The 17,535-nt window shown below is 38.3% G+C and overlaps 1 protein-coding gene across 3 annotated transcripts in view; it reads left to right on the top strand.

Annotated features, from left to right (window-relative positions):
• The window catches only part of cert (ceramide transfer protein), a 535,770-nt gene that overhangs the window by 497,932 nt on the left and 20,303 nt on the right, over nt 1-17,535 (top strand). For 2 of the 3 annotated variants that reach the window (XM_067134802.2, XM_067134800.2), the window contains one exon: nt 5,250-5,385. In XM_067134802.2, coding sequence (XP_066990903.1) covers nt 5,250-5,385 — 136 coding nt within the window. The remainder of the gene's footprint in view (nt 1-5,249; nt 5,386-17,535) is intronic. The other variant, XM_067134801.2, reaches the window with a different exon arrangement.

Here is a 17,535-nt window from a genome sequence, read left to right as displayed (position 1 = left end):
TTGGTAATACAAAAAGTAGAAATCTAGAATTTTAAGAGACAAGTCTGAACAAACCTTACATCTTTTTCAATTATAGTGTTGACCCGAACGTAGTCAAACCCAGAACACTACGGTAAGGCCAGCAAGATATAAATCAATCAGAGATAAAATAGAACACACCAAGAGACAAAATAGACAAAGTACGTCAGGAAGCGATACTAGGCACCCACAAAACGTAACCATAAAATCAGTAAATTACTTACCACAAGAAGAAGTGGGTGACACATCAAACCATGTAAAATAAAAATCCAGTATCAGATGAGTAATTCATTTGAAAGAACAACACCAGAGTTTTTATGCGAAGGTAAGTAGAATTTATTAGAGAAAAGTTAAACCTTCCAATTAATAATAAGAAAACGCCCACGTAGTAAAATAGAAAGACTAGTAATTAATATCAAATAGAATTATTACCAAGAAAATAAATTAATCATATTTAAAGATATTAGGGGGGCCCCACTATACTAGAGTTAATGTAATAATGAAAATCGTATCTGTTTAAAATAAGAATCAACCTTTACACTACCAAAAACCACATGAACTACCTAGTCCTCCTCAAGGACAGATCTTACCAGGAGCCCAGAAAGAAAATCCACCATAAATACTACGCGCAGGAAGAAGATAAAAATAAAATTGAATTAGGGAAATACAAAACTAAGGTACAAGAAAAGGGAAAGCACAAAACATTCAATAAAATAGAAAGGAAACACAGGTCATCACGCCCAGAAAGGGAAAGCAAGGAACCAAAATCATTCGTCAACGGAACTGTTTACATTAACAATCACCGTACAACATCCGTTGTTATGGTAACAGGCCCACGCTCAAAACAACGCAAAATAAAAGATACACACCGAAAGGAAACCAGGAACGAGGCAAAAAGGCAACAATTTAGGTAGAACGGACCAAGAGAGAAGAAAATATAAAACCGAACCGCAAAAATTAAATAAACAAACCGGTACTTGGTTAGGGCTAAGTAGTTCAAGTTAGGCCAAATTGTGATGAGCTTAACAGTACAGTAAAAATTAGTATTCTATCGTATTCCTTTTTCCTCTTGAACAATTTAGAATGAAATTTACCATACGTCCAGAACAACGTTACAAGTTTACATCACCATTACAGCACGTGATTAAATGAATATGCTCTTAAAAGACATACTACCCAAGTTATTATTTTTTTTATAACATATCATTAAAATTTAGCCGAGAGTGAACAAATTTTAACCATTAGAGTCTAAGACACGTCTCACACGTCCGTACAGTTTACTTTTTTTTGTTTCATCAAAATCGAAAATAGAACAGAAGCTTGAAGCCACGCCGCGTCGCCATTTAATACTCTGGTTCCCAAACGCAGATGGATAAACTTAAATAAAATACATACAGTCTGTGGACGTTTTCACGATGAATGAGGTATCACCTCATGTTGAGGGCTAGGAGGAGAGCCCTCGCACACGTAGAATTCAGCCGTTCTCCATTGTTCCAAGTAAAATCTTCACCATCATGAGGCACCTACTACACGCGTCCATCACCAACCAGACGCCAGCACAAGAATCAGTCTCTCGCTTCGAGCGAGCTTCAACAAGCCAACGCTCTCTGTCCAAGACGAGCTCTCATTGGTCAAGGAGTTGAGCATCGTAGTACCAGTTCTCGGCACAGATGTCAGTACGTACAAGGAGCCCTTTAAATCAGGTCGTTACACGGACCAGGCCGTTACCATAAAGTGGTAGAGAATCATAAAACTAGAAGGAGATAAGAAATTCAGCGAACTGAATACACAGAAAATTGAGGTAGAAAGACACTAATTTCCACAGGGATTAGCCCAGGTCCAAAAACGTTAGGGGGGGGGGGGGGGGGGAGAGACGACGATTAAAATGTGACACCTCGGTGTCAGCGTTCAACTGTTGAGTCTGACTATATACAAATGACATTGATTTAGACTTGTTAAATACATAAGCATTTGGATTGTGTATAGTAGCTGTGAGTTATTTTTAATACTAAATTTCTCCCTTTTATCCCTTTGACGATAATTGACTTTGATAGCACTGTTATTGTCCACAATCATAATGCTCTTACATGAAGAAGGGTACCTCACTTTTAACACAGCTACAGGGATTTTGTCTTTATTTACAATTCCATCAGGACTTCTGCTCAGCCAAGGTTCCATCTTGTGAACCATTAATCCACAACATTTAACTTTCAATCCAAATGACTGTGGTAAGCTCTGATGGCAATTGCTTACGTCTCTAAACTGTGCCGTATGTTTTCCTAAGCAGCTCTTTCAGTGAAGTTGCTTTCAAAAAAAAAACATAGCTAAGGAATCAAATTCATATCTTCTGGTTTTAATCCTGTGAACCGTGCTGTATGCCAATATTCTGAGGTGTCTTCACAAAAACACTCGGGGCTCCCTGCCTGTCATAATGTATTAACTGCAATTTCTACCAATCAATAACCATAATTTGCTCATAAAGAAAAAAATAAAGATTTCTTTTCATTCAGGGGAAATATGTTCAATTCTCTAATAAACATTTTGGGAAACCTGATGTTTGAGTATGCTCATAACAAGAAATTGACATTCTTCATTTAAGACTGCATTTATGTTATAGATCATTTACCACTTTTCAGGACTCATGATCAATCTGTTTCTTTTCTGCTAACAGTGTTGCACTGAGACTATTTATTTATTTTATTTATTTAGTTGTCTTCTTTCAAGTGGCAAAATTAGGACACCTGACCCTCTTTAAAACTCAACCACATTTACATACCCAGTTCAAAAAGTTTCTGGAATTTATTGATATCACAGAACAATGCATACATACAAACACTATTGCACAGCATCCCCATGACAATAGTTCCCTTCTGCAACAACACACTTTTGCCAGCGTATGTAAAGTACGTGGAAGCAGCCCTGAAAGCCATTTTGTGAAACGAGTTTTAGTGCTCTTGTCGCGTTGACAGTAATCTCATCACAGTGTGGAAACAAGAAGTGATCAGGTGGTGAGAGAGCAGGGGTGTGTGGTGGCTGTTCTAAAGCAGTTATGCTGTGTCTGGCAAGGAAATCTTTTACGATAACTGCTCGATGTGCAGGTGCATTGTCATGCAAAAGCAACCAGTTGTTATGCTCCCATTTTTCCTTCTCACTGCATACTTGAGGCAATGAAGGATATGTACATGCAGTTCTTTCGTTACAGTAAGACCGTTTGGAATAAACTTACAATGGACAAAACCCTGAGAGTCAAAGAAAACTTCTAACTTAACTTTGCTTTTGCAAGTATCCCTAGAAAAGCTTTGTTTTCAAGGAGGTGATTTTGATTTCCATTCACGTGACTGTCATTTAGGCATCGGGTGGTACAAATAACCCCAAGTTTCATCACCAGCAGTCATTTTGTTCAATAAATTATAATCTTCATCAGACATAGTGATCACATCTCCAACAAGTCATTCTTGTTTGTTTGTGTTCAGGCGACAACATTTTTGGAACCAATTTCCGAGAAACATGATGCATGTTTAAATGCCTGTGAAGAATTTTGTACGCACTTCCTACTGAAATTACTGCTGCTATCTGTCCTACACTTTTCCGTCCACCATTCCTCACAGCATTATGCACACATTGAACGTTTTCTTCATTTGTTACATTTGACGGAATGCCACTGCGTGGGTCATCTTTTACACTAGCGCACCCATCAGAAAAACATTGTGCCATAAGTAAACCTGAGTCTTTTTCATTGCTTCTTCGCCATAACCTTCATCAAGCAATCTTAATGTCTCTGCAGGAGATTTGTGTAACAAAACACACAACTTTATATATGAGCATTGTTCTGCAGCCATTGCTATTAAATGCGATGAACATACATACACAAAGAAGAACATTCAGCTATAATGCAACAACAACAACAACAATCACTATGATCGCGGGAACTTAACGGCAACAACGTCATGATCGTTGACAACAATAATATTCTTTTGATATGTATAAAAACATACATAGGCCTATTGCTGTACCGTCCAACTTGTTGGCTGAATGGTTAGCGTACTGGCCTTTGGTTCAGAGGGTCCCGGGTCGGGGATTTAATCACTTCTGATTAATTCTTCTGGTTTGGGGATTGGGTGTTTGTGTCCGTCCCAACACTCTCCTCTTCATATTCACACAACACACTGCACTACCAACCACCACAGAAACACGCAATAGTGATTACATCCCTCCATATAGGGTTTATCGGCAGGAAGGGCATCCGGCCGTAAAAAGGGCCAAATCCACATGTGCGACGCTGTTCGCACCCATGACCCCACAAATGTGGGAAAAGCACTAGGAAAAGAAGAAGATATATATATATTGCTGTGTCATTCCAGAAACTTTTTGAACCTATTAGTATAATACTTTTCTGCGGATATATTACCTTACAATTTTTCAGAGTTACATTATGCTAACACATACACACTCGTTTATAAAGGAATTAATAAATCAATCAGTCACTACTGATCTGCATTTAGGGCAGTCGCCCAGGTGGCAGATTCCCTATCTGTTGTTTTCCTAGCCTTTTCTTAAATGATCACAAAGAAATTGGAAATTTATTGAACATCTCCCTTGGTAAGTTATACCAATCCTTAACTCCCCTACCTATAAATGAATATTTGCCCCAATTTGTCCTCTTGAATTCCAGCCTTATCTTTATATTGTGATCTTTCCTACTTTTAAAGACATCACTCAAACATATTTGTCTACTAATGTCATAAAACTAAGAAACAATGTTAGGTTTTGGTCCACCCAATCAATACACATCACTTTACAAGTGAACTATTTAATTAAAAACATATTTAAAATATTTAGGGACATGTTTCATCTCTATTTGAGACTTCATCAGCCATGAAATCACGTGGTAGATTACAAAACTCAAATCAGAAACTGAAAAAAAAGTTTTATAAATGGAAGAACCCAATGTCTTTTTGAGGACTACTTGGGAAATGCAAAAGATATAAATATACATACATTATTTACACAAATTGACTTCACTTCTTCCAAAAACTTTTGTCTTCAATGCTAAAAAATGAAATTAACTTGAAATTGACAAGCCTGCCATAACATCTCGTACGGAATCAATATCCATTGTTGCTGTCCGTATTTGAAACAGAAGTTCATTAATGAAATTAAAATATTAACATAAACTAGTTCAGTAGTGTTCACCTGTTAATGGAACTGTACCATTGTGCATCTTTTATTAGCAGGCAAACTCTGGTAAATGTGTTCGGGTATACCTCACAGTTTCCTTGGTGTGCCAAACATTCATTGATCCACCGAAGGAAGGAAGTCAGATCAGCCGGGATAATATAACGTGCAAAATAACCTATTGCTCCGTAGGTAAGTGAAACATGATATGTAATGTTGTTCCCCGACACTTGTTATAATTTTGTATGAAAAATCTGTTTGTTTACTCTTGCTACTTTAGTGCCCAATAAGCTTAAGTATACTGTATATATAGACATTTGATCAAGTACCATGGACTGAGCTATGGTTGAAGCTGGATGTCGAGAGAGAAGTTTGTTAACATTGTGTGCCCGATCCATGATGGCCTAAGTTCAACATAATAGCAGCTTCACAGACAAGTTCCAAGTTACTAGTGACATCAAACAAAATTTAAAGCAATATCTTGACAAACTAGACTTTTCATGTCTGAAATTTGGCTTGGTAATGAAGCAGCCTGCTAGAGGTGCATCTGTAAACAACACTCCTTCATAACTAGCTGGAAAGCAACGTGATGAGGTGACACCTTTTTGATACCTGGGAATTTGCAGTGATAACTGGTTGAAAATGGAGATTGATGCACAAATCACCAAAGCTGCTACTGCCTGTGGCAAGCTCAACCGACAAGTTTGGAAATCGTATGATTTACATCTAAAGACCAAGCTGACTGTTTATAAGGCAATGATTTTGCCAATTCTTTTGTATGCCTTAAAAGACTGGGTACCTATTCATATCATATACAACGTTTGGACAGTTTCTGCATGAAATGTCTATGGATAATAGTGTTAGTGAAGTGGCAAAATCATATAACCACCAGGTGAGTTGGCCGTGCAGTTAGGGGTGCGCAGCTGTGAGCTTGCATCCGGATGATGGTGGGATCGAGCCCCACTGTCAGCAGCCCTGAAGATGGTTTTCCGCTGTTTTCCATTTTCACACCAGGCAAATGCTGGGGCTGTACTTTAATTAAGGCCACAGCTGCTTCCTTCTCACTCCTAGGCCTTTCCTATCTCATAGTCGCCATAAGACCTATCTGTGTTGGTGCAACGTAAAATAAATTGTAAAAAAAGATCATGTAACCAGCTCCAATGTTCTGCAAAAATCCAACATGTATGGCATGGAGACCCTGCTGTGTAAAGACCCAACTAAGGTGGTGTGGACATTTGGTGCGCATGAATGATACCAAACCAAACCCCCAAACCTCATTGCACAACAGCCACAAAAGGACATAGCCTACCAAGCGACTGCTGTTCAGCCCAAAGGCCTACAGACTATGAGGTGTCATGTGGTCAGCATGACGAATCCTCTCGGCAGTTATTTTGTACTTTCTAGACCGGGGCCACCATCTCAGTCAGATGGCTCCTCATTTGTAATCACATAGGCTGAGTGGACCATGATTCAACCATGAGATTCAGGTAAAAATCCCTGACCTGGCTGGGAATTAAACCTGGGGCCTCTGTATTAAGAAGTAGCCACACTACTCATACACCACAGGCCCAGCACATAAATTATACCAGACTACCGAAATCAGTCTTTCACTCAGAACTCTTCGGAGTGGTGAACATAATGTTGGTGGTCAGTACCTGTGTTTCAAAGACATCCTAAATCAACACCTCACGTCATGCAGTATATCAGTTAGTAGTTGCAAAAGACGTGTAGAACTGAAGCATGAGGAGATCGAGGTAGATATCCAAACCTATGAGCAGATGGGTCTTCAAGATCTTGTTGTGAAGTGCTATCTCAAAAAGACTATTCCAAAGTCATCATATACAATGACATTGGAAAAATGTACTGTGCACAGTGCAAATGAATATTCAAGACCAAGATTGAGTTAGTCACATCTGTTCACACTGAAGATAATAATAATAATAATAATAATAATAATAATAATAATAATAATAATAATAATAATAATAATAATAATGTCAGGATACCACCGTCAATGGATACATTGAAGAGGACAGGTTTATCTCATTTGATAGTATTTGATATCTCCCCTGTAAAGACCTTACTGTGGTGAGGAGGCTAGTGTATCCCAATGAAGCAGATAACCAAGCCATAGGTGAAACCATATCGAATAGGTATCTGTCGAAAGACCAGACTAATGAATAAAGTATTGAATAGGTGGAACCATTCTGGATTTCTGCTTTCCACTTTGTAATTTGTATTTCAATGTGGATCAATATGAAACTTATTGCTTATGAGACTAATGAATAGTTTATCAAAAACTAGGCGAGTTGGCCATGCGCGTAGAGGCGCGCGGCTGTGAGCTTGCATCCGGGAGATAGTAGGTTCGAATCCCACTATCGGCAGCCCTGAAGATGGTTTTCCGTGGTTTCCCATTTTCACACCAGGCAAATGCTGGGGCTGTACCTTAATTAAGGCCACGGCCGCTTCCTTCCAACTCCTAGGCCTTTCCTATCCCATCGTCGCCGTAAGACCTATCTGTGTCGGTGCGACGTAAAGCCCCTAGCAAAAAAAAAAAAAAAAAAAGTTTATCAAAAAGGGGGTTGCAACTTTTCAGAAGTTGCAAAGGCAGCAGTGTAGATAATTAACTGATATGGCCTTGTTATAATATTTACCATGGCTTAGCTATGTTGATACTGCTACACGGTTGAAAGCAGTGGGAAACTACAGCCATAACTAACTCCTGAGTAAATGCAGCTCTCTCTGTGTGTATGTTTGAATGATGTACTGATAATGGCTTCCTTCTGGGTAAAGAATTCCGGAGGTACAATAGTTCCCCATTTGTATCTCTTGGAGAGGACTACACGAGAGGAGGCAACCATCAGGAAGGTGAATACAGACATTCTGCGATTCATAGCATGGGTTGTTAGAAGTTCAAATCATTGAAGTAGGTTAGAGAAATTGAAAACAAAAATGGATAGACTAAACATAGGTGTAGTTGATATAAGTGAAGTATGTTGGTAGGAAGAGCAGGACTTTTGGTCAGATGACTAAAGAATTTTTAACACTACGGCCAGCATAATGAACAGATTATTGTTGTCAAGCTAGACAACAAGCCAATACCCACCATAATTGTGCAGGTCTAAATGCCTACCAGTTCAGCAGAATGATCATAACAAAATTGAAAATATATATGAAGAGAAAGAAGATTTAATACAATATGTGTAAAAGGAGATGAAAATCTATTTGTGATGGGAGACTGAAATGCAGTGCGATGGTAGACCAACGAAGAGAAGGTAATGTAGTAAGAGAATTTGGACTGGGACAATGGAATGAAAGGAAGTCAGCTGGTAGAATTCTGCACCGATCATAATTTAGTTCTTGCTGTTACTTCGTTCAAACCCAACAAATGCCGGCTGTGTACGTGGTTTTTATTAATCCAAAATTGGCACCTGCCTTTACAAATAAGGTGACCAAGCAAGTTGGCCATGCGGTTAGGCGTGCTTAGCTGTGAGCTTACATTTTGGAGATAGTGGATTTGAACCCCACTGTCAGCACCGTTGAAGATGGTTTTCTGTTGTTTCCCGTTTTTTACGCCAGAAAAAGGCTGGGGCTGTACCTTATTTAAGACCATGGCTGCTTCCTTCCCACTCCTAGCCCTTTCCTATCCCATCGTCGCCTAAGACCTATCTGTGTCTGTCTGGCATAAAGCCAGTTGTAAAAAAAAATTAAGTGAACCCCCCCCCCCTTTTTTTTTTGCTAGTGGTTTTACGGAACTAGGGTTTTTTCAGCAATCCGTAAATTCACAGAGGCTTGCAGACTGCATGCTGAAGTGCATAACAATCTATAATGATGTATGTTTGTATATATGTATGATAAGTGGTGAAAGTACAAGAATGCAAAAGGTGAAAGGGCAGAAAAGAATTGAGGTGATTAAAGAACGAAGCAGTTATGAAGTGCAGAGCAGCTAAGGAAGAATGACTGAACGAGAAGTATAGGGATGTTGAAATGCTACGATTACTGGAGATGTAGATGCTGGATATAGGAAAATTTAAAAAAATTTAAAAGAAAAGCTACATGTATGAATATTAAGAACTCAAATGGAAAACCACTTCTAGGGAAAGATGGCAGGAATGTATTCAATAAATCTGTTGAGGGAAAGATGTAAGTGATAGAAGTTCTGAAACAAGAACAGGTTGTTGATGCTTATGAAATGCGAGACGCAATTTTGAGGTCAGAATTCGACAAAGCTTTGAGAGACCTAAATAGGAACAAGGCATCTGGAATTGATGACATACCCTTAAAATTACTGAGTGCTTTAGGTGAAACCAGGGCCCTGTTTCATAAAACTAATTATATTACCTAATAATATTAGAACTCATAAAAATAATTACCAGTTAACCAAATTCTGTTTCATAAAGATTAACATATGACTAATAAAATATCTTCACTCATAATATTAGTTTATTAGTCAGCTGATCCAAATGGAGATTAAAATCGGTCTGTTGCATACCTTCTTGGTTTGTGTTTGTTCCTAGCAGTAGGATAGTGCTTGACCACAATCGGCTATTAATCTATATGGTCAGTAGGCTTACTTGATATTTTCATTGTTGTGACTTTGATACATTGGATAAAAGAAGCGAAAATAATGTGAGAGAGTAAAGTTTCTTTGCGGAAAGCGATTCAGTTAAAGTGTCAACTATTCTCAGCCTTTTGCACACTGTAATTCTCCTTGCTCTGATTACTTTTTTATTTTTGCGATCTTAAAAAAATCCCTTGAGTTCAACTAGCAAAATCTGTGGGTGGGGGTGGTAAAATAACACCCACAGTATCCCCTGCCTGTTGTAAGAGGTAACTAAATGGGCCCCCAGGGACTCTCAACTTGGGAGAGTGGGTTGGCGACTACGGGGCCCTGAGATGAATCATGCATTGCTTCCACTTGTGCCAGGCTCCTCACTTTCATCTGTCCTATCCGATCTCCCTTGTTCAACTCTTGTTCTTTTATGACCCCGACGGTATTAGGTTGCAAGGCCTAGAGAGTCTTTCATTTTCACACCCTTTGTGGCCCTCCTCTTTCTTTGGCTGATACCTTTATTTGTCGAAGTGTAAGATCCCTTCCATTTTTCTGTCTGATTAGTGTTATAAAGAGGATGGTTGCCTAGTTCTACTTCCTCTTAAAACAATAATCATCACCATCACCTTCTTGGTTTACTGGTGATATAAGCCAAGATTTTAAAGGATAGCTGGAATCTCTGAGCAGAACTGCACTAGGGAAACACAGTGATTCTGTGTATCACTACCAACCTGTGGCGTGCAATGTGAAGCTGCTGTTTCATTCCTTGCAGTGGAACATTCTATTACCAATCCTATCAAGCAAATACTCAATAGTTCTGTAATCTAACATAAATCTGTATTGTATTCATATGTTTGTTACATACCAGTACAGGCTGTTTTTGACGTAACATTTATTGAACGGTGAATACCTACACTCGTTCCTCATCACTGTTTGAATCAGAGTCGACCATTTCACTGGTCTTCGCGATTTTATGCCAAAATATTAAAATACCCCTCACTTTGGTTTCACTAATATGGATCATGAGTCAAAATACACTTGTGGAAATAATCCCAATACTATCATTAACTTCTATTAGTCATTTTGTCTATGAAACAATTGACTAATATTATTAGGAAAATCTACTAATAATTTTGGCTCATAAACTAATTACTAATATTAGTTAATATTATGGTTTCTTACTAATAATATTAGTGAAAGATGTTTTATGAAACAGGGCCCAGCATGGCAGAGTTATTTTGTTTATTGCATAAGATGTATGATACTGGAGAAGTGCCATCTGATTTTAGACAGAAAGTTGTTATTCCTATTCCCAAGAAAGCAGGTGCTGACAAGTGTGAAAACCTCTGCACCATTAGTTTAATACATGTGCCTGCAAATTTTTAACAGATATTATTTACAGAAGAATGGAAAGACAAGTTGAGGCTGAATAGGGAGAACATCATTTGGCATCAGAAGAAATGTAGGAACACGTAAAGCAATCCTGACTTTGTCTGATCTTGGAGGATCGAATTAAGGAGGACAAACCCACATGCATGGCATTCATAGATCTAGATAAGGCATTCAGTAATATTGATTGGACAAATCTGTCTGAGATTCTGAATGTGATTGAGATCAGATACCAAGAAAAAGTTATTTATTTTCAATCTGTACAAAAATCGGTCTTCAGGGATAAGAATCGAGGACTATGAAAAAGTAGCAAGCAGCAATTCAGAAAAGAATAAGATGAGGCTGCAGTTTGTCCTGTTTCCTTTTCACTGTTTATGTAGAACAGGTGATAGAGGAAATCAAAGAAGAATTTGGAAAGGGAATGGCAATTCAAGGAGAGGAAATCAAACCTCTGAGATTTGCTGATGCTGGAACTGCATAAGATCTGGAGAAATTGCTGAATGATATGGCCAAACAAAGGTAATGGAGCACAGTGGAATGAAGTCAGGTCGTACAGGAAATGAAGTCTTGAAGGAAGTAGATGAATATTAAAGCTCATTAAGTCTTTAGGCTTTTTCAGTTGTGAAATTACCAGCGTTTCGCCCCAATGTAACAGTGGGCTCATCAGTTGGAATGCTATACCTTTCCAAGACGCTGGCACTAGTGCGCCGTTGAGACCCCACTGCAAGCCGCCTATGTAATACAATACAATACAATACAATGCAGTGCAATGACGGTACACTAGGGGAAGCATGTACCTCCACTTATATAGATGCCTGCCTTTGGCCGATATCAAAAAATAAGGTTTTTTTACCATTACCATTTAATCGAGCAGCTCGTCTCCTTTCTCCCAAATTTTCTAGTCCAAACTTTGCAACTCTTTTGTCGGAAATCACCCAGAACAAATCGAGCTGCTTTTCTTTGGATTTTAGAAAGAAGCTAAATATTTTACGTGGTTAGAATAACGATGGCAGAAGTAAGGATGACATAAAATGCAGACTAGCACAAGCAAGGAAAGCCTTTTTTAAGGAAAGAAACTTGCTCACTTCAAACATTGGTGTAGGAATTAGATGTGTTTGAAAACCTTCATCTGGAATGTGGCATTGTATGGAAGTGAAACATGGACAATAACTAGCCCAGAAAAAAAGGGTAAAACCATTTGAAATGTGGTGTTGCTGAAGAATGCTGAATTAATTGTCATGGGTAGATCAAATTGTGAAGATTCTGAATCGAATTAGTGATAGGAGATTGATTTGACAAAATCTGACCAGAAGAAGAGAGATAGAATGATAGGACACATCTAAGACACGTAGGACTTATTCAGTTGTATCTTGAGGGAAGTATAGGCGGTATGAACGGTAACTGGAGACCAAGGCATGAATGTGACAAACAGATTAAAGTGGACTTAGGATGTAGTAGTTGCATAGAAATGAAAAGATTAGCAGAGGATAGGGTGATATGGAGTGTGGCATCGAACCAGTCTATGGGCTGATCACCCAAAAAACATTATATGATATTCACGGTTTGATTCTCAAGCGTCAATCATGTAAAATATGAAGTCCTGTGTGTAAATTTGTTCTGCTTGCTCCTTCCAAATACATGACCGATACGAAATCACAACTTTTTTAGTTTGGAGATTAATTTTAAATTCTCATCAACTTCGGGGAACTAAAATGTTATTTTATGACCTAATGCTGTGTCATAGTTATTTTGGAACCTGGAAATGAATAAAAGATTACTTTCCCAAAAAAAATAGTTTGAACTGTTGAAGAAAGAGCTGGAACGTGGCATTGTATGGAAATTATGCTAATTGATGTGTACGCTTTTCATGAATAATGAGTAATCACAAAATGTCTATCCATTGTAACTCTTCGCTGACAATTTTTTTTCAATTGTAACACTTCATTTTCATTTACTACACTTCGCTGCAACTTTTACCCACATCTCGCTTTAATCATATTTTCCAACCTTTCAGGCATGCTCCCCAATTAATGTTGTAATTCTGTCCAGTAGAATCTACAGCCATTCTTTTTGAAGAACATCCCTTAGGTTATGTGGGATTTTGGAATAATGTTGACTGACCTTTCTTCCTGTTTCATCTCATATTCTTTACGGGATGAACTTGGTAAAAGATTTGAATTTGTAGAGTATAAAAAAACATTTTCTTGAGCTTTTGACAGAAATACAATATTCAGTTTGCATAAGGTGTTCCTCTTATTTAATAAGTGACATCATTTAAGGAAAAAGTGACTACAAATTCGAATCTTTGACTACTAAGTTCATCTTGGACTTAAGAAAAGTTTTAAAGTGTTATATGTATTTTTAAAGATTATGTTTGTTGAGTCCTAACTCGTGTTTGTACAATTTTAATTCACCCTTCATGGGTTGTTTTGATAATGACTGCCAAGTTCTGAACTTGTGATTGAATATCCATTCACTATTTTATTTCTCTTTTTATTCTTATTTAATCATAATGCTATAATATTTTGTGTAATGTATGTTTGTATGTATGTACCTATGCTTATTTCTCACATGTTGGCTGAAGATGACGCTAAATAGCGTTGAAACTAGTTGCAAGTAAACATGTTGTGACTTAACCATTATAACATTTATTTGTATTGAAAAGGTGTACCCTTCAAGTTACCTATCTTACATACCAACATGTTATAGGGTCCCATGCTCTACAAAGGAAGGTCCATCCTCACCGTCACTCTTATTCCCACCCATACCATCACAGAACCTCCCCAAAAAGAGTCCTGGATGAAAATGTGTGGGAGGAAATGTCTTTCCCCAGTCCTTTTCCATACATTTTCTCTACTAACCAGTGTTTGGAGGCATAATCACAATCTGGGTAGGAAGTTTCTGACACACACACTGCAAATGGAAAATAATATTGCAGCAACTAGAAAGAATATGCTGTCAAATTTGTTTTATTTTAAATTTCTTTTCCACTTAATTTGTTCAAGAGGATGATTGCCTAGTTGTACTCCCTCATAAAACAAAAAAATCACCACTGCCACCTCCACCAGCATCAGTTCAGACCTACTCATAGCATATGTATGCTCATGTGTACTGGAGATTTTGATTCACTTTTCAAGACAGCTACTTGTCATGTAGCTTAGTTTATTTCTGACAAATATTCTCTTTATCTGAGCTGAAAGGGCTGCATATTTCCTAACAATCTAGTGCAACCAAATATCTCAAGGATGAGAATGTGCTTCTTTTGTATAATTGAATGGATGAAAATCATAACAGTATAAGTAGCATTTTGATCATTCAGAGAAAAAGGCATTTAAACATCTTAACACTAATATAAAGCTTGCTATTTGTAGTTATACCACCTATCACTAGAGGGTAGAATATTATCGCTATCATTTGTATCTCTTTGCTGGTGAAAGGATACATCCTCTCGGAGTTACATCCTGCACTTAACTCATTTTTTTTTTTTTTTTTTTTTTTTAATGTCACTTATACCGTTATGGTTTTCATCCATTCAATTGGAATTCTATGTTTATGTAGTTACTATTCTGAGGCCTTGCACTATGCCCAAAAAGCTATGAGATTGTGTCTTTGGTATATTGAATGTGGGTATGAGTTGTTTATTTTGTCTATCCGTGGTGCTCTTAAGCCAAAGTGGGCACAGTTCGGCTCAGTGAGCAGCGCTCCAGGTCAGGTAGGTAAAGGACTGGAGTATGCACTCTAATGGAAGGTATAGCCTAACAGGTGCTTGCATAGCTTTCAGTCAGAACTAGGGAAGGGACGCGTACCTGAACAGATTTAAACTGTAAACAGTTTTATTGTGCCTATGTCTTGTTCTATTCAGTGCATTAGATTATGGAGATGAAACAAAATAAGTTATTTTGTGTACATATGCCATGTGCTGAGTAAATGTGATTAATTATACTCATTTCATTAGATTATGAGGAGGAAACAAAATTTACTAATAAATAATAAAACTTGATTTTACGTCCCACTGACTACTGTTACGGTTTTCAGAGATTCCGAGGTGCCAGAATTCAGTCTTGCAGGAATTCTTTAACATGCCAGTGAATCTACCGACACGAGGCTGATGTATTTGAGCACCTTTAAATATCACCGGACTGAGCCAGGATCAAACCTGCCAAGTTGGGCTCAGAAGCCAGTGTTCTACCGCCTGAGCTACTCAGCCGGGCACAAAATTTATGATTTTGACATATAACTAAATACTCTTCTGCTTACTATCTGTACTCATAGGAATACAATAGGCCAACATAAAAGCTTGTTTAGTTTAGGAATGCAGCATGAACAATGAACAGCAAACAAACTGTATGATTGTATTACGTAAACATAATATACTCAGCCAAGTACATTGCTCTTTCTTTGCTTGCGCCCTGACTATGCATATCGCCATCTAGTCTTTAAATCACAAACTATTAGATGGCAACTGTTCTCGGCTCTTCCCGCGCTCATACCGTTCGCTGAAGGAATGGGATTATCTTTTCTTCTTCATCTCCCCCCTTCTACAATTTGCTTTATGTTGCACCAACACAGATGTAACAGAAAAGGGCTAAGAGTGGGAAGGAAGCGACCGTGGTCTTAATTAAGGTACAGCCCCAGCATTTGCCTGATGTGAAAATGGGAAAACCATGGAAAACCATCTTCAAAACTGCCGACAGTGGGTTTCAAACCCACTGTTTCCTGAATATCTCACAGCTGCATGCTCCTAACCGCACAGCCAACTCGCTCGGTGCAGGGTTCTTTCATTGCCCACCTATGCTCTAAGAATTAGCATCCTCCTGTAATCCAGCAGTGAAGAAAATTTATTTTTCTCCTGACTTTTGTCTTAATTGCTTACATTTCCATCTGGCATAAGAAAAGTGTACACATTTGTGTAATAATGCCTATTCAATACTCGTAGATATTTTCAAATGATTATCAGTTTTGGCAACTATTCTCTTTCTTTGACATACTTCCTCAGTAGGCACACTAATGTTTTTCTATCAGGAATCCTAAGTAGATAAAACAATCCATTTTTTCATACTGTAGTGGTATGGTTGCCTGTGGCAAATCTTAACTTTATATGTTAATGACATTGATGTTATACTAGAAAGTTGCATGTTTTTCCATTATCTGCAATGTGTGCAGCAATCATTAAGTGTGGCAAGTAAACAGAAGTATTTAAACTTCGTGTACTTGAGACCAAGCCTAAGATTATTCACCAGAATAAGGTACAAGGAATTCAATAGTTATCAGGCTGGATTGACCTCGGAGTTGAGAGAGACTAACGAGGTGTCCTCCAAGATGTCTGAGAGGTTCTTGACTCTTACTCTTCATTTCTCTTGCTTCCTTTACTATCCTAACCTCCGTAAGTTTCATTTCTTTTACTGTTTAGTCAGCCTGTCTGCCTCCGGTAGTAAGATTGTATGGAGGTTTCTTCCTCCCCCAGTCACAAGTTTCAGGTTGTGGCGAGGTGATGTGTGACTACTAGGAGAGTAGTCGCTAGCAGTCTACCTCCTGATACCGGATGCCCTCTGGAGTATTGAGCCTTGTCTTGGTATGCGGGGTTCTGCTGAGGGCTGACCAAATATTTCCCTAACTAGTTGTGGGACCAAACATGGAACCTGAACATTTTAATTTTAATCGTAAGACTGCTAGCCTCAAACAGCGCTTTAAAGGTGTAATCTTGAAACATAAAAGTTTCATTTGAATTGTTGATGCGTCTAGCCTACCCGGCTCGCTGGAAGGAATTCATGATGATCTAGCCAAGAAATGTGTAAGGATAACCTGCCTCGATTCCTGATAGCCTCTGGGGTTGATAGGCAGAATTTCCTAGCAGAAAGCCCCTTCTTCATAAGCAGTGACCGGGCGAGTTGGCCATGCGGTTAGGGGCGTGCTGCTGTGAGCTTGCATCCGGGAGATAGTGGGTTCGAATCCCACTGTCGGCAGCCCTGAAGATGGTTTTCCGTGGTTTCCCATTTTCACACCAGGCAAATGCTGGGGCTGTACCTTAAGGCTACGGCCGCTTCCTTCCAACTCCTAGCCCTTTCATATCCCATCGTCGCCATAAGACCTATCTGTGTCAGTGCGACATAAAGCCAGTAGCAAAAAAAAAAAAAAAGAAAAGCATAAGCAGTGATTGAAATAATAACAGTAAGTTGTTTATTAGACCACCTAATCAATACAAAGTCTAGTCTTGGATGATTTACATAAATTTGTTAACTAATAGTGGTACATGTTTCGCCTTCCCTGAAGGCAACATCAGCCATAGTCTTAACCTTAAATTAAAAATAAGCATCTAAATAACATGTAATAATGAAATGAATTTTAAAATCTTGAGGAGATTTGAAGTAAAATAACATTAAAAATAACAATGATGGTTTAAA

The sequence above is a fragment of the Anabrus simplex genome, chromosome 1 (assembly GCF_040414725.1).
Source record: "Anabrus simplex isolate iqAnaSimp1 chromosome 1, ASM4041472v1, whole genome shotgun sequence".
Lineage (NCBI taxonomy): Eukaryota > Metazoa > Arthropoda > Insecta > Orthoptera > Tettigoniidae > Anabrus > Anabrus simplex.
This window is presented reverse-complemented; position numbering and strand designations above follow the sequence as displayed.